General features: G+C 38.3%; 1 protein-coding gene across 4 annotated transcripts in view; it reads left to right on the top strand.

The window, feature by feature from the left end:
- PPP2R5A (protein phosphatase 2 regulatory subunit B'alpha) overlaps positions 1-22,528 on the top strand; it is a 68,649-nt gene that overhangs the window by 28,657 nt on the left and 17,464 nt on the right. For 2 of the 4 annotated variants that reach the window (XM_059675427.1, XM_059675426.1), the window contains exons 2-6: positions 9,165-9,361; positions 12,577-12,678; positions 15,191-15,283; positions 20,677-20,807; positions 22,091-22,150. In XM_059675427.1, the coding sequence (XP_059531410.1) occupies positions 9,165-9,361; positions 12,577-12,678; positions 15,191-15,283; positions 20,677-20,807; positions 22,091-22,150 (583 nt within the window). Of the gene's footprint in view, positions 1-9,164; positions 9,362-12,576; positions 12,679-15,190; positions 15,284-20,663; positions 20,808-22,090; positions 22,151-22,528 lie in introns of all 4 variants that reach the window. The other 2 variants (XM_059675429.1, XM_059675428.1) reach the window with 2 other exon arrangements.

Raw genomic sequence — 22,528 nt, forward strand, 5'->3', positions numbered from 1 at the left:
TGGCTGGACCCCAGCAGCAAGCTCACCTACCGGTTGGAGCATCTTCCCCCTGGTGGTCAGTACATGTCATAGCAACTGGTCAACCAGTTCACTATCTGAACCCTGGTGGTCAGTGCACGTCATGACAACTGGTCAACCAGTCAACTGTCTGCCCCCTGGTGGTCAGTGTGTGTCATAGTGAGCGGTTGAGCAGCGGTAGCATATCATTAGCATATTATGCTTTGATTGGTTGAATGGACAACCGGACACATAGCATATTAGGCTTTTATTATCCTACTAGGGGCCTGGTGCACGAAATTCGTGCACTGGGTGTGTGTGGGGGAGTGTCCCTCAGCCCAGCCTGCCCCCTCTCACATACTGGGAGCCCTCAGGCGTTGACCCCCATCACCCTCCAATCGCAGGATTGGCCCCTTGCCCAGGCCTGACGCCTCTGGCCTAGGCGTCCGGCCCGGGCAGCGGGGACCTGCAGTGGCAGCGGCCCCGCGATCATGGGCTTCGCTTTAGGCCCAGGCAAGGGACCCCTAGCTCCTGGGACTGCCAGCTTCGACCGTGTCCAGCTCCCATCGCTGGCTCCACCCCTACTTCCTGCTATCACTGGCCAGGGCGGCAAAGGCGCCTGATTCTCCAATCATGGCTGGGGGGCAAGGCAAAGGCAGCCCCAGGGCCGCCTTTGCCCTGCCCCCCAGCTCTTAGCTCCCCCCTGGGTTTCTGATCACTGTCAGTGGCAGGGGGCTTCTTCCTGCTTTCCCTTTTGCCTCCCTGCATTGTGCCTACATATGCAAATTAACCGCCATCTTGTTGGCAGTTAACTGCCAATCTTAGTTGGCAGTTAATTTGCATATAGCCCTGATTAGCCAATGAAAAGGGTATCGTCGTACGCCAATTACCATTTTTCTCTTTTATTAGTGTAGATATGTTTGCTATGATGTGCACTGACCACCAGGGGGCAGACACTGTGACCGGTAGGTTAGCTTGCTGTTGGGGTCCAGCTGATCGGGACTGAGTGAGACGGACTGGACACACCGTGGAGCCCTCCCACGGTACCTCCTTGGCTGGCCAACCTCCCATAACCCTCCCTGGCCCTGATCGTGCACTGGTGGGGTTCTTTGGCCTGGCCTTTGCCCTCTTGCTATCCGGGACCCCTCGGGGGATGTCGGAGAGCCGGTTTTGGCCCTATCCCACTCAACACAGGAGCTTCCCCCTGGTGGTCAGTGCGCTCCCACAGGGGGAGTGCCGCTCAGCCAGAAGCCGGGCTCACAGCTGGCAAAAGCAGTGGAGGTGGCGGGCACTAAGGATGTCTAACTGCCTGAGCGGGCCTAAGCTGTCAGTTGGACATCCCCTGAGAGCTCCCAGACTGCAAGAGGGTGCAGGCTGGGCTAAGGGACCCTCCCCACCCCCACCCCCCGTGCATGAATTTCATGTACTGGGCCTCTAGTATAGAATAGGATTCTTAAGTTGTAATCAAGTTTCCTTTAAGCAACATACAGACTTAAGGTACTTAACACATTTCGTACCCCTCAGGAGTTTTCTCGTGTTGCGCGCGCCATCTATTAAGGACTGCTCACGAGTGTTCTCGTTTTTCACGCCCATGGAAAAAGGAGTGAATCTAGATACTTATGTAAATTTTGTTTGGTCCCTCTTCATAGAGGAAAATGTTTTACGCAGTACCATACGTTAAAAAAGTACTAGGAACTTTAATTGTTGAATTGTTTGTTTTTGTAAATAAAAATGTTATAATTATTGAAAAACAACACCTAAAGTGCATTATGATGATTTAAATAATGTGCAGTTTGCCCAAAAACGTGCGGTCCCTCGCGTATGTCTTAGAGATTTCTATGCGGTACGCAATGTGTTAAAATTGTTGAATATACCCACACCGCTGGTGTAGCTCAGTGTGGTTGAGCATTGACCTTTGGTTTGATTCCTGGTCAGGGCACATGCCCAGGTTGCAGGCTCAGTAATCAATAGAGGGAATGGAATGCAGGAGGCAGCCAATCAATGATTCCCTCTCATCATTGATGTTTTCATCTCTCCCTCTCCCTTCCTCTCTGAAATCAATAAAAATATATTTTAAAAAATACATAAAATTGTTGAATATGATACACTATGATAATAATCAGTGGTCTGAATTGTTCCCAGGTAAATACTTAGGCAGGTCAAAATATCCTAATAGGTTTATGTGCTTTTTTCTTCATTTAAATGGCAATCACTAAGATTTTAAATATGTCTTATTTATTTATATATTTTGGAAGAAATTAATATTTACTTGAAATAGATACATGTCATCCTCAGGAAGACCTGGTTTAAACTGCCCCAACAAAAATTTTGGGTATTTCGGTAATTAATTTCTAGGTGACTGAACAAGTACTGTGTTGTACTTGGGGCATGATGCAAAACAATTATTGTCAGCATCCATAGTTGCTATGTGATGTAACACTGTAAGTAAGGTGTTCTGAATTTTTCCTTTGAACTTGTGTTTCCAGAGGTGTTTTTATTTTGAAACCTGTAAGCGAAGTTCCTACCATAAGAATTTGAATGGACATTATCCACAGTGAAAATGGCAAATGGATAATCAGCATTAGCTCAGTAAAAATTTATCAAGTAAAAACAATATGTGGCATTACTCCCTAAATGTAAGCTATTGTCAGATTGAATCATCATGGAGTATGACAGACTATTTGCAAGCATTCTTGTAATGGTGAAGCTGAACTATAAAGTGGCCAGTGCTTATTACATTTAACAAACAGAATTATTCATTCTTTTTCTCAGATTGTTACTCATATTTATGAAAGATAGCCAGAACATAGTCTGATCTTTTTTCAGCCTATTGAAATAAATGTTTTCCTTTTCTTTTTGTCTAATGAGAAAATTCAGTGTAACTGATGTTTCAGAAAGGTGCCTAAGAGTTGGGACATAATAAACATTTACAACTGCAAAATATCTCATAATTTTTTTTAATGATGAAAACCATCATCACCACGTTTTCTTATTAGGATAACCATCATAAAAATCTTTATGACCTGTATAAAAATATTTCATGTCTTGAAGTAAACCATCCATTGGTAGATAACAGTAACCTTCCTCTCTTCTCTCATTTAACTTACCTTTTACAATCAGGTCTACTCTTCCACATCTGGTTCACCTTTGCTGCCAATAAACTCAGCAAAAAGTATTAAAGTATAACAGTGAAATACCTTGTAATACCTATAATTGTCCTACTTTTAATTAATTATGGTTGATTGGTTAATTTATTTGTTTGTATACATTTAATCTTGTAAGCACTCTGAAATTCTTTTTAATTCCAGACTATGTAGAGAATTGATTGTATCTATCTGGTAAATGGCAATATCTTTTACACTTGTTTATTGCCTGATAGCATTATCTATATATATATAAAAGCCTAATATGCAAATTGTCCCCTCGGGAGTTCAACTGGGAGTTTGATTGCTCGATATGACATGCGCTAACCACCAGGGGTGGCGTGGAACGAAGGAAGGCCCTGGCTGGCAGCCAAAGTGACCTCACCCGTACATGAATTCTATGCACCAGGCCTCTAGTTATTTTATGTTTTGTATTTCTTTCCCAACTTGCTTCTAAATCACCTGAGGGTGGGAATTCATCACTTTTAGAACCAATCTCAAAGATTGTTTTGAAAGTTAAATAAATTAACACATATGAAACATCTATGTTTGGCATGAAGGAAGCACTAATGTTAACAGTAGTATAACTTACTATGTAGCACAGTGGACTGCTCAATAGAAAATATTCATATAGGAAAGGTTAGGTAAAAAGATTATTTTATAATATCTAAAAATTAATTGAGGATTGGAAATTTCTATTTTAACTCAGTGCCAAAGGAGTTGAAATGGTAACTGCTTTCTAAATATTTCTAATGTTTGGGAAGATCCAGATCTGACCTGTCCCACCCAAGCATTAGGTAATGCTGGCAGATAGTTCTAGAAGAGAATAAACACATTCAAATAAATCTTTAGACTAAGAAATTGATTACTGAATAGAGAAGCTGTGCAAAACATTAATTTCATTCTAGAAAGATTCAAGAATTAGGTGCCCAGAAAAAGAAACCAACATTTTTATATGTAACATGTTCTTTTTTAAAAATATATTTTTATTGATTTTAGAGAAGAGGAGAGAGGGAGAGAGAAACATCAATGATGAGAGAGAATTATTGATCAGCTTCCCCCTGCATGTCTCCCACTGGGGATCAAGCCCACAATCCGGGCATGTGCCCTGACCAGAACTCGAACTAGCAACCTTTTAGTGCATGGAACATGCTCAGCCAACTGAGCCTCACCAGCCAGGGCATTATAAATTCTTAAGCATAAACATGATCCACTATTTCTGCCATTTTGATATCTAGCACCAATTTTGAACTTTTCATTGTTCTGTGGACTGTTTTTCAGTGCATAATTTTTATTCTTCATATCTAGAGTTTAAGCATCAAATGTGTTTTTTTCCAACTCCTTATACTAGGTGTACCAGTTAATAATGGCGGATTTTGTAATCAAAGAAAAGATAATTTCAAGAGAAACATCAAAAGTGCTTTATTCAAAGTAATGTCCATTGCTAGCTACACATTTCCCCCATCTTTCAGGTAATTTGTGGATACCATCCCAATAGAACTTTTCTTGTTTTGAGGCAACCCATTCAGAGACCCCATTTTCCACTTCTTCGTATGTTTTGAAGTGCTGCTCAGAAAGTGCATGTGCCATCGATCAGAACAAGTGGTAATCTGAAGGAGCAAGGTCTGGTGAATATAGCGGGTGGGTTAATACTTCCTAGGCAAGGTCTTTTAACGTGTCTCTAACTGGTTTTGAAGTGTGTGATGGTACGTTATCATGAAGCAAAATTACTTTGCTGTGTCTTCTGGCACATTCTGGTTGTTTCACGATCAATGCGTGGTTCAAATTGATTATTTGTTGTCAATAGCGAATCAGTATTAACAGTTTCACCTGGTTTTAGAAGCTCATAATACACCACACCTTCCTGATTCCACCAAATGCAGAGCATTGTCTTCTTTCCAAAGAGATTTGGCCTTGCAGTTGATGTTGATGGTGTATCTAGATTAAACCATGATTTTGTGCATTTGGGATTTCTCAAAATAAATCCGTTTTTCATCACCAGTCACAATTCGATGCAAAAAAGACTTTTTCGTGTCGTTGAAGCAATGTTTTACTGATGGCTTTTCGGTTTTCCATTTGTCTTTCATTCAGTTGATGTGGCACCCATTTTCCTTCCTTTAAAATCTTTCCCATTGCTTATAAATGGGAAATTGTTTGCTGAGCAACGTTTAATCTTTCTGCAAGTTGTTTTGCGTTTGACACACATCTTCATCCAACAATGCTTGTAATTGTTGGTCTTCAAACTTTTTCAGTTGACCTGGATGTTCTTTGTCTTTCACATAGAAATCGTCACTTTTAAAGCGTTTAAGCCAGCGTTCACAAATATCTTGAGATAGAGTATGTTCACCATAAGCTTCCTGAAATATACGATAACTTTTTCTTCAAAATAAAGTAGTGAATTAAAACTTCCTGCAAATGCTCTTTTTTTGGCATGAAATTCGACATTTTTAAGCGTAAAAATATCTATAATGTTAACACCATCAGCAAATTTGACATATGAAGTTTTGAAGCTTACTGTCAATACAACAAAATATCATACATATCAAATCGCGTATATATCAACATATGTGTAACTCCATCTATTGAAAAAAATCCGTATTAACCTGTACACCTAGTATATCCTGTAATGAAAAGGAAATCCTGCTTAGTGAATGATCCTTGTCTTTGAGGAACCTGCAATCTTTTGGGAGGGGGATGATAAAAGAAGTATTTGTCAAATACAAGTCTAAAGATACTAATCTGTACTCAACTGTATGATTGAGAATGTGAATGCTATAGAGAAGAGAAGAGAGGAGGGATCGCTGTACCCTTATCTAGCTAAGGGAAGTTTTATGGAGAATATGAGATTAAAGTTTATTATTAAAGGGTGAGTAGGAGTTGGAAACATAGCAGAGGATAGTTATTTCAGGTAGAGAAAAGAGTTTGAATAAAGGAGTATTGGCCTTTGGAGAACAGGAAGAGGAATGATTTTACATTGAGGAGGTGGTAGGGGGATGAAGGAGAATAGGACTGGCTATGTCAGGTGACCTCATTAAGGTGATCCTAAATAAAAAACTTTATTGAAATGATCATCAAGAAATGTACTCTGTTAATATTATGTGGATTCTGATGCCAGTCTGAGGATTGTAGACCTCAACCTTCATGTAGCAAAGGGCCATTATTGAATTTGGAACAGAGAGTGTTATACAAGTCCTTTGTAAGTGTGGAACTACCACAGGGACATTTCTGGCATAGCCACAAATGGACTGTAGCAAATTTAAAAAATTTTAAGAATCTTTATGTCTTCACTTCAGAAGTCATGTGCATTTTGCCATTCTTTATAATATTCACATCTGTTTTATTGTAAAAATTGTTTTAAGTTATTATTGAGTAAATTGACCAATCAAGATGGGTTTAGGATATCTAACCTGCTACATTTTAGCAGTACCTTATCTAAATCAGCTTTTAAAAAAATTCTCACCCAATGACAGGTACACTGATTTTTAGAGAGAGGAGAAGAGAGAGAGGGGAGGAGGGAGGAAAAGAAGGAGGAGAGAGAGAGAAACATTGATATGAGAAATAAACATTGATCAGTTGCCTCCCTTACACACCCACAACCCAGGTGTGTGCCCTGACTGGAATCAAACCCTTGACCTTTCGGTGTACAGGGCAGCACTCCAACCAACTGAGCTATACCAGCCAGGGTTTTAAGTCAACTTTTTAAGAACAGCAAATTGAATATAGTTGCACAGTAATTTCACTAGCTTTCTATCCCCCAAGAATTTAAAAAGCATAGTCACATGCCCTGGCCAGTGTGCCTCAGTTGGGTGGTTGGGTGTCCTCCCCTGCATCGAGAAGTCACCGGTTCCACTCCTGGTCAGGACACATGCTTGGGTTGCAGACTTGATCCCCAGGAGGCAGCCAATCAATATTTCTCCCTCTCCCTTCCTCTTTCTCCAAAATCAATAGAAACATAAAAAGCATAGGCACCCTTGGTTACATTATCATTGAGTCCTACCAGTATCTTATATAAAGTAGGTACTGGTCTTGAATGGAGGAATAGTTTTTTATATCATGAGCTAAATATTAGTATTGAAATATATGATTTTTAAAAATGTAATATCAGTTCAACAAATTTAAATTAATTGGAAGTCCTTGTTTACAGACTTAAAAGTTTGGAATTAAATTTTTATTATTATTTTTGAATGTTGGAAACAAAAGGATTTAATAGGTTACAATCAAATCAACATAATGTGCCCATAATTTTGTAATAAGTTGAAGATAAAACAATCAACATTTATTGAATGCCTATTTAGTGCCAGATAACTGTGGTAGATGCAAGATAGAGGGAGGTTGGGGAGGGAGAGTTAAAGATAACACTTGTTTCCTGTCTTTAAGGGCCTCATATTTTCTAGGAGTGTTTCACATGTAAACTATAATTGCCACAAAAAAAACTATCTATATATATAAAAAGCCAGTGACCAGAACATTGGAACGACTGGTCGCTATGTCGCCTCCCGTGGCCAGAGAACCAGCCGATTGGGGGTGGGGCTGGCCGTCCAACCTCCCGTGGCCCCTCTCCCCAGCTGGCCCTGGCCCTGATTGGCCGCTCCCACCCTGATCAAGGGCAGGGTGGCCAGCCTCCCCCTGCAGCCCTTCTCCTCCCTGACAGCCCTGCTCCCTATGGGCCCCCACCACCCTGATTGGCCCGCAGCCGCTCCCCCCTGCTGGCCCCGCCCCCAAACACCCCCCCCCATAGGAGGCAGGGCCAGCCAGCCAACCTCCTGCAGCCCCTCCCACCAGCCAGCTCCACCCCTGATCACCACCACCCCCAATCGGGCGGGCCCGCCAGCCATTTGCCCGTGGCTCCTCCCCCGAGGCGACCTGGCCCTGATTTGGGCCATGATTGGGACGAGCCTGCCGGCCAACTTCTTCCCGTCTTCTCCTCCTGACAGGCTAGGCCTCACTCGGCCGATTGGGGCTGGGCCAGCCAGACCCCACCCATGCATGAATTTATGCACTGGGCCTCTAGTAAATACTAAAATAGAGAGATGCACCTATGATACATTTGGGTAAAAGTGGAGTAAACAACCAATTTAGCTTTAGTGCCATAGAGAAAACTTTTGAGAGGGGAATATGCATATGAGGAAACTTAATAAATGGAAAGAGTTCCTATAGTGGGAATGTGGGAAAAGGTCATTCAAGATAGAGGAAAAAGTAAAATTGTCAGGAAATTTCCAGGAGTATGGTTTACCCAAAGTGAAGTTGCATGCTACAAAGTGTCAAGAGATGACTTGATAGTAGACAGCTGCATTTTGTATATGATCTTCAGAAGTTTGAGCTTCATTCTGTAATTTGTGGAAGATACTTGAAAAATACTGAGTATGATCAGATTGGTTCTTATTTTAGCAAGCTTTCAGCTTTTGAGGTAGTTGAGCAAATAAATCAGGAGTTGTCGTGGTTATGGCACCAGGCAAGAGGAGCAGTTAGGATATCATTCCTGTAATCTAGATGAGAGATGATGACAATCATTAAAATGGCAGTGCAAATGACAAGAAAAGGATAGATTCCAGATATATAATAGATACAGAATCAATAGCATTTAATGCTTGATTGTGGGTAGTGAGCATGAAGGAAGAGTCCAATATAAATCCCATTTTCTGGAATGAATGTTGGGATTAAATGGGAAAATTTCTCACTAGATTTTTGGAAAAAGTTTTATGTATGTGAATAGTTCCTACAAAATGAATAAGCATATAAAGGTAACTTCTGAATAGGTTATTTCTTTTTTTTTTCTTCTTTTATTGCCTAAAGTTTTACATATGTCTCCTTTTTCCCCAATTGACACCCCCCCCCCCCCAGCCATTCCCACCCCAGGCAAGCCCCCAGTGTCTGTGTCCATTGGTTATGTGACTATGCATGCATACAAGTCCTTTGGTTGCTCCCTAACCCCCTCCCTCCCCTACCATTTGTCTCTAGATCGATCTATTCTTGTTCATCAACTGAGTAGGTTATTTCTAAGTTTTTCTTTATTTTTGTTTATAGATGCCACTTCAAATGAACAACAAGAACTCTTCTGTCAGAAGTTGCAACAGTGTTGTGTACTGTTTGATTTCATGGACTCTGTTTCAGACTTGAAGAGCAAAGAAATTAAGAGAGCAACACTGAATGAACTGGTTGAGTATGTTTCAACTAATCGTGGTGTAATTGTTGAATCAGCGTATTCTGATATAGTAAAAATGGTAAGCCTCTAGACTTATGTTCCTCAGATTTATATAAATTCAAGTAAGATCTGAGGTATAAATGTGAATAAGTCTTATTTGAGTGTACAATAATTGCTTTGCTCAATAGATAGTCCATTTGAAAGATTATTCATTCATTCCAATAATGCTGACATTGCTTCTAGTAGTTGGGGAATTCAATAGCCACAATGGCTGGTGGCTACCATACTGGGTAATGTAGATGTAGAGGTTAGGAGAAAGATATAGGCTCAAGATTATACAGATAGTTAGATAATTAATTTTATGGGGCTTAATAGTCACTGAGAGAGAAAGTCTAAAGCAGCGGTTCTCAACCTGTGGGTCGCGACCATCAGAAAACACATATAGCATATCAGATATTTACATTACGATTCATAACAGTAGCAAAATTACAGTTATGAAGTAGCAACGAAAATAATTTTATGGTTGGGGGTCACCACAACAGGAGGAACTAACTGTATTAAAGGGTCGCGGCATTAGGAAGGTTGAGAACCACTGGAAGGGAGACGAGAAGCCCAATGGAAAACTATGGGGCTCTCCACATTTCAGTGGTGGATAAAGGAGTCAGGCCTAAAAATAATTCTTTATATATTTTTTTAATACATTAGGACATTTTTCAATACAATATTTTTAGTTTCTATAACACTTGAATTTTAATCAAAACTCAGGATAAGAAGTTAAATAATATAAATGTTTAAAATATCTGATGTGAAAAGTACTGCCAACTTTGGTAAAGCAAGATTGCTTAGGATACTATTTATTGATAATTCAACCTTATTCTCCATCAGACAATAGACATTTGTTTAGAATTTGTGATTTTTGTATGCATACTAACAAAATACAGAAAAATCAGTTAAAATAATTAGAGAGTCATTGAGTACATAATTTAAGCTTAAATGTCTCCAGTGTATAGAATTTTTTGTATAGCAAGTATAACTTATAGTTGCCTTCATTTCCTTCCCCTTTCCTACTATATGTTCTGGGGGAAGAGCAAAATGTGTAGGAAAGTTAAATCTCACCCTGATATACTAATTGGTTTTCTTTGTCAAATTGTACTAAGACCAGTTAAAAGGACTTAGGACATTTTGGTGGATTTGTGTGTGTTTTTTAAATGAATAAAAGCCTTACATTTCTTTTTAAAAATATATATTTTGTTGATTTTTTTACAGAGAGGAAGGGAGAGGGATAGAGAGTTAGAAACATCGATGAGAGAGAAACATTGAGGAGAGCTGCCTCCTGCACAACCTCTACTGGGGATGTGCCCGCAACCAAGGTACATGCCCTTGACCCGGATCGAACCTGGGACCCCAGTCCACAGGCCGACGCTCTATCCACTGAGCCAAACCGGTTAGGGCCCTTACATTTTTCTTTTAAAGATTAGCTATAGAGCCCTGGCCGGTTTGGCTTAGTGGATAGAGCATTGGCCTGGGGACTGAAAGGTCAAGGGCATGTACCTTGGTTGCGGGCACATCCCCCGGAGGAGGTGTGCAGAAGGCAGCTGATCGATGTTTCTCATTGATGTTTCTAACTCTCTATCCCTCTCCCTTCCTCTCTGTAAAAAATCAATAAAATGTTGTTTTTTTAAAAAGCTAAAAAAAAAAAAAAAAAAAAAAGATTAACTATGGAGAGAACATTAATTAAAATGAAGTTGGCTTTCTAAACTCCCAGAGACAGTAAAAGGTGATAGTTTGGGAATATAAATAGTAAATATTGATAGGCCTCTTACTTTGTCTTGTTTTTTATTTTGTGTTTATTGCTTAAAAACATTTTCAGGGAGAAAAGCAATATTCCCACCAATATTTCCTCTGATTTCAAATGGTTTGTATTCAGGAATTTTGAAAGTCCTGGTAAAGATACTTTTTTTTATCTATATGAAGTTGTTGACTTAGATATTATTGAAAGTACTCAAATATTTGAGTCAAATGATTCTGGAATTGTTATAGACTAATAAATTTTGAGATTTAATTTTTCTTGCCCATGTAAAAAAGTGTGTGTGAGGAGGGGGTGTGTGTATGTCTTTTTCTAAGTCTATGATTATAGTAATTGACTGTTAAGCAGTTTTTTTGGCTTACCATAGATCAGGGGTGGGCAAACTTTTTGACTCGAGGGCCACAATGGGTTCTTAAAATGGACCGGAGGGCCGGGACAAAAGCATGGATGGAGTGTTTGTGTGAACTAATATAAATTCAAAGTAAACATCATTACATAAAAGGGTACGGTCTTTTTTTTTTTTTTTAGTTTTATTCATTTCAAACGGGCCATAGTTTGCCCACGGCTGCCATAGATGCCAATTCATAAGATGGTTGGAAACTTGCTTGTACCACCAAATACTCCTTGTTTCATCCTCTATTCCCCAAATAGTTTAATCTCAAATGACCAACCCCTCAATACTATGGTCTTAAATGTTGACTAACCATTTGGTCTATTAGTTTGTTCATTCTTTAAATAATTGTGAGTTGGAACCACAATCTACCCTTTGCTAGAGAAAAAGGATATATAGTTTACCTTGGTACTGAGACAGACAATGTGAAAGATGAAATTATAAATACTATATTTCATTGATGTGAAATGAAAACTCTCAAATCACATTCTGATTTCAGAGATTAATTTTTTAAAAGGTCAGAGTAGATGAAATACAGTAAATTAAATCATGAGGTATTATAAACTATGTCTATAATAGTAGTGAAGACATTCTACCTCCTCCTTTCTCTTTTTTAGTGTGTGTGGTATATATATATATGAATGGAAATATTTTACCAAACTCTTTGGGTTATAGGATAAGTAAATGGCTGGGTTAGAATATGGGGGGAGTTGTGGAAAGGTGAAGAGGATCAAGTTAAGGATAGGTCGAGTTAAGAACTCTATGCATTCCCCTCAAACTTCCTTCTCCTGACCAACTTTTTTAAAAGCAAAACTTGGAAAGAACAATTTGTAATTTAAGGAAGAGGAATCCAGAGGTAATCTGTAATCTTCAATAGTTTGGCATCTGAAGAAGAATAGTTTGCATAGAGAAAAGAGAAAAACAAATACAGTACCTGACTTCATATTTTGAAGCGGTTTCTAGGTTTTTGAACTAAGCTTATAGCCACAACTTAACTTTTTTCTTAAATAAAGTTATCTTAAGAATATTTAATTTTGCATTGTTGAGTTCAATTACACAACAAAGAACATAAATCTAAATTTATTTTTCTTTACAGATCAGTGCAAATATCTTCCGTACTCTTCCTCCAAGTGATAATCCAGATTTTGATCCAGAGGAGGATGAACCCACACTTGAGGCTTCTTGGCCTCACATACAAGTATGGAACATAATTATGCATTGACAGTTTTTATATTTATTATATTCTGCTGAAATCATGGCGCGTGTGCCCGCCCGCCCTTCCCCCCCCCCCCCTCTCATTTGAGTGTCTAAGTTTTTTAACCTTATTTTCTTTTCCCAAAATACTGCTTTTCACTTTTTAAAATTGTGATAAGATCTAAAATTTGGTATACAGTTCTAAAATTTGGCCATTAGATGGTTAGGAACTCAGAAACTACTGAATAAGCTGATTTATAGATTTGTCAGTATATTGTTGCTACGTCATTACTTGTCTTTTTTTAGAATGGAATATTAAAACTGCTCTGATAAATGGGAATATGGAGAGTTGCAGCACTGAAGAAATTTGTTCAAGGAAAGTTTCTTTCCTTGTTGTTGTTAATGTACTTCGAATCAATTCACCAAAATTTTTTGTTTTATACTAAAAGTTTACATTTTACATTTAACTTATTAAATCCTTGATGCTAGAAATTAATTTGACAGGATGAAAAACAAACATTAAAGTATGAAAGAACAAGCACATGTAATTTCAAAACCTTTCAAATTTCTGTTCCTCTCGTCCTTTTCATGAATTTCCTAAAAATGTACTAATTTTCAGTATCTCTAGTATCTCAGTATCTAGTATTTCAATATCTCTAGTATTTCAGTATCTCTACTAGTATCTCTCTACTTTTTCACACTGTAATGGAAATGGTAATGAGCAATGGAAGAATGGAATAAATAAAAGAAGGGACAAAAGAAATGTCATTTTAGTAGTTGGAGATTAGTCATATCTTATAGTATTTCATGATTATTAATGAGCAACAGTTTTTCCCCCTAAGTATTATTGCTTTATATTTATTGAGGACCAACAAGAATAATTTTCAGCCCCGGCCTGTGTGGTTCAGTTGGTTGAGCATAGTCCCATGCACCAAGAGGTTGCTGCTTGGATTCCCAGTCATGGCACATGCCAGGCTGTGGGCTCAATCTCCAGTAGGTGGCATGCAGGAGGCAGCTTATCAATTGATGATTCTCTCTCAAATGAATAAAACACGTACTCTTTTAAAAAAAAAAAAAAAGTAATTTTCTATATACCTTTTAGATCAGGGGTGAACCTTTTCTCTGCCAAAGGCCATTTGGATCATTCGAGGGTTATACAAAATTATCAATTTAAAAATTAGCCTGCTATATTTGGCCAGACATTTAATTACGTCACCCCTAATGCCTCAGCAGGGCCATGATTCTGTGGGCCGGATGTTCCCCACTCCTGTTTTAGATAATTAGGGAGGCTTACCTGCTGTATTGGCCTGGAATACAGGCAGATTGTGCATTATTTTTCATTTTTTATCACTACTTTAGTGGCACAGATATGTGGCCTAAATGTTTATTGAATGACTATTTTTACTTTGGGATCGAATCCTTTTTTTTATTTTTAGGGTGCCAGATTGATACATAGTTTAATAGCTAATAAGTTGAGGTACATTTTGGGCTATACTTCTGCCTTTCATAGCTGTTAGATTACAACAACAAAAAACTTTAGTGTATTTGCCTTTCTCCTTGATAGAGTAGGTGTAATGGAGGCAAGTTGACTGGATAGTATTTTTCTGATTTGTGGCAGTAAGTAAACATTTGCTATTACTTTTTAAAATATATATATTTTTATTGATTTCAGAGAGGAAGAGAAGGGAGAGAGAGAGGTAGAAACATCAGTGATGAGAGAGAATCATTAATCGGCTGCCTCCTGCACACCCCCCCACTAGGGATCAAGCCTGCAACCCAGGCATGTGCCCTGACCGGGAATCGAACTGTGACCTCCTATGAAAATAGGTTAGTGCTCAACCTCTGAGCCACACTGGTCGGGCTTGCTGTTACTTTTAAGATCCTGGCACTTTTTAAGTAGAAGGCCTAATGTAACTTCTTGTTTACTCACTGTGGTGAACAGACATTCCTTCCTGAGCTCTGTATTTCTATAATTTGGTTCATTATTTCCCAAGTATGGATAAGGTATGCTGGTTTCAATTTAATTCTTTCCCCCCTACAATAGTTTTAAATAAAGACCTGAAAATTTTTTATTTTACTTTATTGTTATTCATACATTGCTCCTTATAATCCTGTTTATTCTTATCTGGATGGAGTTTTTTATTCTGTATTTAACAAACTCTGGAGATTAAATTGAGGTAGTTTAGTGGTCCACTGGAGAAAGAATATTTTCCCAGTGAATATGGGCTGCAAAGTAGTCTTCTTAATTAAATATTTAATAGGCACCATGTTTATTTTCTAGCTCCTGTAATTTAACATTTCAATGAGTGATGTAAAGCAATAAACAATTCTCAAAATTTACAGCTTATGAGACCAAATTCTGTATATTTAGTTTTAAAAAACTGTTACAACTTGTTTCTTTTCTAATGAGATCTGAAATTTCCCTACATGTTGGTAAGGGAAGTGTGTTTTTGGTATGACATTAACTTAGGGTAATATTTTTTGGCATCATCTTAACTTTTGATTTTCTCTCATAGTTGGTATATGAATTCTTCTTAAGATTTTTGGAAAGCCCTGATTTCCAGCCTAGCATTGCAAAGCGATACATTGATCAGAAATTTGTACAACAGGTAAGGCATTCTTATGTCTTAATGATTTATTAAGTTGTGATTAAAATAAAATAGTCTTTCAAAACTTTAATAGTTCATTTCAATTTTAACAGCACTTACTATTCTTGTCAATTCGGATAAAAATTAAGTAGCTTTGAGAATGCAAGAGTATTTTAAAGAGAAAGGATTAACTTCAAACGAAGTCAATCAAATTAACCTATCCAATCCTAGATTCCCAGTTATTTTGTAAAGATCAGAAAAGCAAGCCTTTCTGTGACACCTAACTGAGAAAATTTGGTATGACAATTATACACCTTTTAATTTTAAGCCTTTGAACTTGAACTTGACATGTTTTAAGCATTGTGATGTTGAAATGACAGGGGAAAATGGAAATGGGATCATTTATAGCAGTTGGACCGTTAGACTACTTTCCCGTCATAAAAGCATCAATTACCTTTCCCTGTTCCTTTCCCCTTCCCTCCTTGGGCATTCTCGTCATCCAATTCCTAAACCACAGATAAAATAGGGCCTTTAAGAAGAAAAGGAATAAAGTTAAACATATGTGATACCTTCTTTCTTTATATAAATTGGTTATTAGTTGTTCTTTTTGGAACCTACATCCTCAAAATTAATTTCTCAAAATGTGATCATTTTTATTTTCAAAATCTTTTTTAACAATATAAAGGCCTCTTTTTAACTATGTAGAATTGGCTGGCCCTAAACAAAATTGTGAGGTAGACCAAATTTTTCTCTCTTTTTTTTTTTTTTTAAATATATTTTATTGATTTTTTACAGAGAGGAAGGGAGAGAGATAGAGTTAGAAACATCGATGAGAGAGAAACATCGATCAGCTGCCTCTTGCACATCCCCCACCGGGGATGTGCCCGCAACCCGGGTACATGCCCTTGACCGGAATCGAACCCGGGACCTCTCAGTCCGCAGGCTGACGCTCTATCCACTGAGCCAAACCGGTTTCGGCGAAATTTTTCTCTTTTGAAATACTTGTAGGTATGTAAGTATCAGGAATTTGAGTTATTTGCATTTTAAAGAAAGATAAGATGGATAAAAGGGAATCAGTGAACTCACTGCTGAGGCTAGGATTAAAATTATTACAAGAACCCTTCCTACCCTCTCCCACCATGTGTATTCCCTATGATAAAGATACTATAAACAAGAGTTACACATATTTGGAGTTCATTTTTGGTTATTTATAACTATCCCTGACCCTCACATAAAGTATTCTAACTAACTGCTGTGAATATATTGATAAACAAAGAACTTTGTCAAGAATATGTCCTTCAGCCATTTAAGTAGCTCTTCATGAATAGTGAAGAAATATTAGGTGTGTGTTAACAAGTAAAATGTCTCTTTCATTCACAAGTAAAAATCAGATTAAATGAAACTGTTATTTTGGTGATTGCAATTGAATGCATATTTATCTTCTTTTGTAGCTCTTTTGTGCTACAGAAAGAATCTATCTAATCTAATAATAGATAACCACGGTAATTGACCATACCTTCGCTACACCTCCCATGGACTAATCGGCACGATATGCAAATTAACTGCCAACAGAGATGGCGGCTACTTTGCACACTGCAGGCAGATCCCACTGCACTGCCCCAGTGCGAGATCCTGGCCTGCCGTGTGCGGGCAGGGCGGGCGGCAGCATGATCCGAGCTGCTGCCCATCCCAGCGTGGGATCTGGGCCTGCCATCTGCAACCGGGGGAGATGGGGCAGACACTGTGGGATTGGATGTGCCATCTGCTACCAGGGGAGTGGGCCTAAGCCAGCAGGTGGTTATCTCCCAAGGGGTCCCAGACTGTGAGAGAGCACAGGTTGGGCTGAGGGACCCCCTCCCCTGCCAGTGCACAGATTTTGTGCACGGGGCTTCTAGTATGTATATAAAAGCCTAAGCGACCGAACCACCGGTCGCTGTGACGCACACTGACCACCAGGGGGCAGACTCTCGCCGCAGGAGCTGCCCCCTGGTGGTCAGTACACTCCCACAGCAGGAGTGCCGCTCAGCTGACCAACGAGCGCCAGATGCCAGGCTCATGGCTGGCAAGCATAGCTGCGGCAGTACGAACCTCTTCTGCCTCCGTGGCAGGTCTACCAAGCAGTGGCGGTGGCAGGCACAGTGGGGATGGGATGAGTGGGAGCGGTGCAGCACCCGGCCCGGGCTCAGACTCCTCCCTGGCTCGGCTGGCCTGCGAGGATCAGGCCAAAACTGGCAGTCCAACACCCCCCAAAGGGTCCTGGATTGCGAGAGGGTGTAGGCCAGGCTGAGGGACCCCACAGGTGCACAAATGCATGCACTGGGCCTCTAGCATCTGTCTATATAAGAGGAATATGCAAATTATCCAGGACACCATAATGTCACAACTGAACAGCAGAAGGGACCTGAGGCTGCATGATGCCTGGCTGGGGCGAGGGACCTCAGGCCACACCCCCTGCCCCTGCGCCAGGCCGGGAGACCTCAAGCTGTGCTTGACAGGGGCCCTCAGGCCATGCCCCCCACCCCAGCACTGGGGGACCTGAGGCTGTGCCCCCTGCCTGGAGGGGCTTGACAGGGGTGGGGCAGGCTGGGTCTGGGTCTCCTGCGTTTTTGAAGTGTGTGCCGGTGGTGGGCGGGGACTTGACTCTAGGGCCCATAGCTCTGACAGGCAGGAGATTTTCATATACATTTTACTAATTTTCTTTTATCTCTGACACTTCTATTATAGAGAAAGGGTAAATAGCAGTATTAAAATATTTCCTCTAATTAATTCCCCTTTAATGTGCACAAATTTCATACACTGGGCCACTAGTAGTATAATAAGGAACTCTATTAATGCCGTATTAAATTGTATTTAAAATAATAGCAGGTTGAGAGGAACAAATGCCTTAGTGTTTCCTCAGTCTGGAGCTTGAGGCATTTTAGTTGCTGAATTATTCAGTAGATTTTAAGGGGAACAAGAATAAAAACTAGTATAGTGGGACCCATTTTCCACCTTAACTCTAAATGCCTGAATTAGCTGAGAAGCCAAGGCCCAGTCATTTGTTTTCTAGCAGTTTGTATGACTGCTTTCACAGATCACTTCACTGAGGTATTCTTAGTGTGTTGTTTTATTACATAGTATGTGTGGGGATTCTCTGCTTTTGCATTTTGAAATTATTTGATTAGGTGATAAATATTAAGTCTTAGAGTCTAAGGTATAAATTTGGACAATTCATTTTTTTAAGAGAAGAAAATAATTGTGTAGTTTCAGGTTATGTTCAAATCATAGAGTTTCAGAAGAAAGAAGGAAGGTAAGAATTATTGAGTACATTTTATGTGCCAAGCACTGTCTATATATATAAAGAGCTTGACTATGTCCAGTTTCAGTCAGTAGATGGCACAATCAGGATTTGAAGTACACTCTCTGACCTTTTCTTAAAAAAACAACAAAAAAAATTGGTTTCAATCTTTCTCATTTTATCAATGAAGAAATAGGCTCATGGGTTATAAATTACTCTTATAAGCACAGTTAAATAAAAGTATCAAAAAGAAAAAAAAAAAAGTTATCAGTGCCAGAATAAGAAAGTTTCCTGAGTACTAGTTTTGTGTGTGTTTCATCGTGTTAATATTATCTCAATAAATTTATTTAGATTATAATATTTCAAAATAGGTTTCTTTAAATAGATTTGACACTTAGCTAACAACTGTTCTCTAGTTAAATATTTTCCCCAAGGATCAACTTGAATTAGGCATGACCTCCTTAATTAAGGGCCACTTTTATTAATTTGAAAGCATATTTTCCAAGTAACCCATCATCAAAAACTTGCATATAAGTGTGTTAAGTGAGCAGTTTAGTCATTTTTAAAAAAATACATATTTTATTGATTTTTACAGAGAGGAAGGGAGAGGAATAGGGAGTTAGAAACATCGATGAGAGAGAAACATCGATCAGCTGCCTCCTGCACACCCCCTACTGGGGATGTGCCCGCAACCAAGGTACATGCCCTTGACCGGAATCCAACCTGGGACCCTTCAGTCCGCAGGCCGATGACGCTCTATCCACTGAGCCAAACTGGTTAGGGCAGTTTAGTCATTTTTAATTAGAATAATTTGAGCTGAATTTATTAGGTATATTAACACAAATTCTCATGTTCCAAAGATGGTTTTACTGGAGCCTCATACAGTACTTCCATAAGCTCGTGAACAAAGAGTGCAAATTAAGTAGACATTTGTTTAGGGGAATATAAACACGACAAAAGGCATCACTATCCACAAAAAAATACTCTGTAGAAGAGTTACATATGTACACAATTACATGTAATTCAGGACAGAATGGAAAAAGAACTTCCAATGAGGTTCAGAGCTTGCTATCTTAAGTGCAGAACGTAAAATTCCTTGACAACTTCATTCTTCAAGAGAGATTATAGTTTTTCCTAAGAAACTCCAGCTACATTTAAAATACAGTAATATGTTTTTTGGCAGAAGAAATTCAGTTTACCACTTTAAAAATGTGAGCTTTTGACTTTTTTTTTGAAGATCTCCTTTATTCTACCTTTGCTAAAGAGTTGTGTAAAGGTATAGGAAAATGATGATTTAGCCCATTTGAACTGGCTTAAAACTTTTCCAGCCATTTTAGAGAGAAAGGGAGAGAGTGAAACATCGATGTAAGAAAGAAACATCAATTGGTTGCCTCCCGTATACACTCTGGGTATGTACCCTGACCCAGAATCAAACCATAACCTTTTTTGGTGTATGGGATGATGCTCCAACCAACTGAACCACCTGGCCAGGGTTGCTTAGCTGACTTTAAATCAAAATCTGTGGTCTTATCTTTACAGTGTTATTTCATGAATGATTTCCACACTGTTAGCATATATCTACAATAATCCTATTAACTAAATACAAATTTTTGAGCTGTTGGCATGGTGACTCTTAAAATTTTTTTGTGTCAAATCACACACAAGAAAAGCCTTGGTTTGTGTGAATCTTTTTAGTAAATTGAAAATACACATGTGCACATGTATTTTAACTTCATTTATTTAATGACTTGCAATCTACAAGCTTTAACATTTTTGTATGTAATTTTGACTATCAAAAAGCATTTAAAAACTCTTAAATTTCAACACTATAAAGTTATGGGCCATGTTTAGTAGTCAAGAGTGGGATAGAATTTTAAAATGAGTGGCAGGCCAAAAAAAGTGTACTTTTTGAAGTGTTTATATTAATTATTGTGTCATTTTTTGAAATGAGTGAAGAGAAATTCTCCCTAAGCTTTTCTTTAGCTTCTCTAGTTAGCAAGACTAAAACCAATATGATAAGGCAGAATCTTTAAATTTAAAAAAAAGGTTCCATGGGTTATCTAAAATCAGTATTAGAATAAAGTGAAGTTTTAGCTTGATTATTTTTAAAAAGTAATTTCTCAGCTTTTTTTTAAAGCTCCTGGAACTTTTTGATAGTGAAGATCCCAGAGAACGTGACTTCCTGAAGACTGTTCTGCATCGAATTTATGGGAAATTTCTTGGACTAAGAGCATTCATCAGAAAACAAATTAACAACATTTTCCTCAGGTAAATTGGTCATATATTCATATATAGTACTTTTTATCCCCTTTCATATTTTCTTTTTATTCCAGTTGCTTTAGGTTAACTTTTAACATCTGAATTGGAAATGTAACTGCTAGTATTTGAGTCATGTTTAGCCCATTTTGTGGACATCATTTGATTGCCTCTAACTTTGTAGAAATTTATAACCTACTTTTCATCTATGTGGATAATAGTAATGAAGTTTTTAATAGGTAATACTAATGTTATTTACATGTAAGATTTATTGAGAGGAGAATTTGTCTAATTATTTCCTTGAGTTTTTTTGTTTGAAAAATTTTTAAGAACTATTTAAATCAATAGCTCTTGGAAGTACTTTCATTTGATTTTCTGATAAAGGTAATTAAATTTATATGGGATCTATTTTTTGGCTACTTTATAAGTGATAGTCTATTTTAGTTGTTTCAAAGTAGGAGATTTCACTTTAATACCCACACTTCAGGTTTGGTATGTTCGGTTTTTTTTAAAATTGAAGATCTGGCAAAATTAGGCTAGCATTTCCACATGGTAACAACTACAGAAAGAGCATCTCTCTCCAGTTCTGTGCCATCTTCCCCCTGTCCTGTGTTTCTTTGAATTTGCCTCCCTGCTTTAAGGGTGATCTTAATCTTGGAAAGCTATGCAGCCTGTGTAGTTTAGGTTTAGAGAATTCTGAATAATGGTGGCTTTATATGTGGGTTCTTTTCTCTTGGATTTTCCTGTTTTAAAAAGTATTTCCTCGAGGAAACACATCTTTCTCAAAAAATTTTTAAGTAAAATAAAATATTCCAGGTGAAAGAATAATATCTTAACATATAGCAAGTTTTAACAAAAGTATATGCTTAAATATGAAATATTTAAAAGTATCTGGTTTAGCTCTGGCCAGGTGGCTCAGGGGTTGGAGTGTCATTCCACATACTAAAAGGTTGTGGGTTTCATTCCCTGTCAGGCACGTGAGGGAGGCGACCAATCAATGTTTCTCGCCCCCCCCCCCCCCCAAAATCTCCTCCCTTCTTCCTCTTTCTAAAATCAATAAACATATCCTTGGGTGAGGGGGGTTTTTTTGTTTGCTTTTTTTAAGCATCTAGTTTAGTAGGAAATAGACTTAAAAGATTGCTGAGAAGTAACTGATTGGGGCAAAAACGCTTACAAGGAATTCTTACAACAGTCTTGTACAGTTCTTACAGTTACCCTTGAGGCTTTATTTCTGCCTTTCTCTTAGTTTTCTGATATTTTGTTTTTCATTACATCTATCTTTATTTTAAATTCAGGTTTATATATGAAACAGAACATTTCAATGGTGTTGCTGAACTCCTGGAAATATTAGGAAGGTAGGTCAGTTTTGTGTTTTGTTTTTTCCTTGTTCTTTTTAAAAATTAAGTAACTTTGAATGTTTTATGTGTTAAAATCTTAGCTGGGGGTAGAGAAATTATCATATTTAAATAGACTGCAAGACATCGTTTCTCAACTGAATTCTTATTATAGTTTTTTTTGGAGGGTCAGCATTTTTAAAGTACTGCCATGCAAGACATCTGTTTCAGAATAGGCTTCTTGCATTTGAAGCTGTGGCATGTTTTATGCCTTGTCTTGCCAGACTGCCTCAGAAATTTATAGGTTCTGATTGGGAAGAGATGAAATAAGCTACAGTGAATCTTTTGATGAAGTTATAAGAATTCTTGTTCATATGTTGATAGACCATTCCTCATCCA

The sequence above is a fragment of the Myotis daubentonii genome, chromosome 18 (genome assembly GCF_963259705.1).
Source record: "Myotis daubentonii chromosome 18, mMyoDau2.1, whole genome shotgun sequence".
In the NCBI taxonomy this organism is placed as follows: domain Eukaryota; kingdom Metazoa; phylum Chordata; class Mammalia; order Chiroptera; family Vespertilionidae; genus Myotis; species Myotis daubentonii.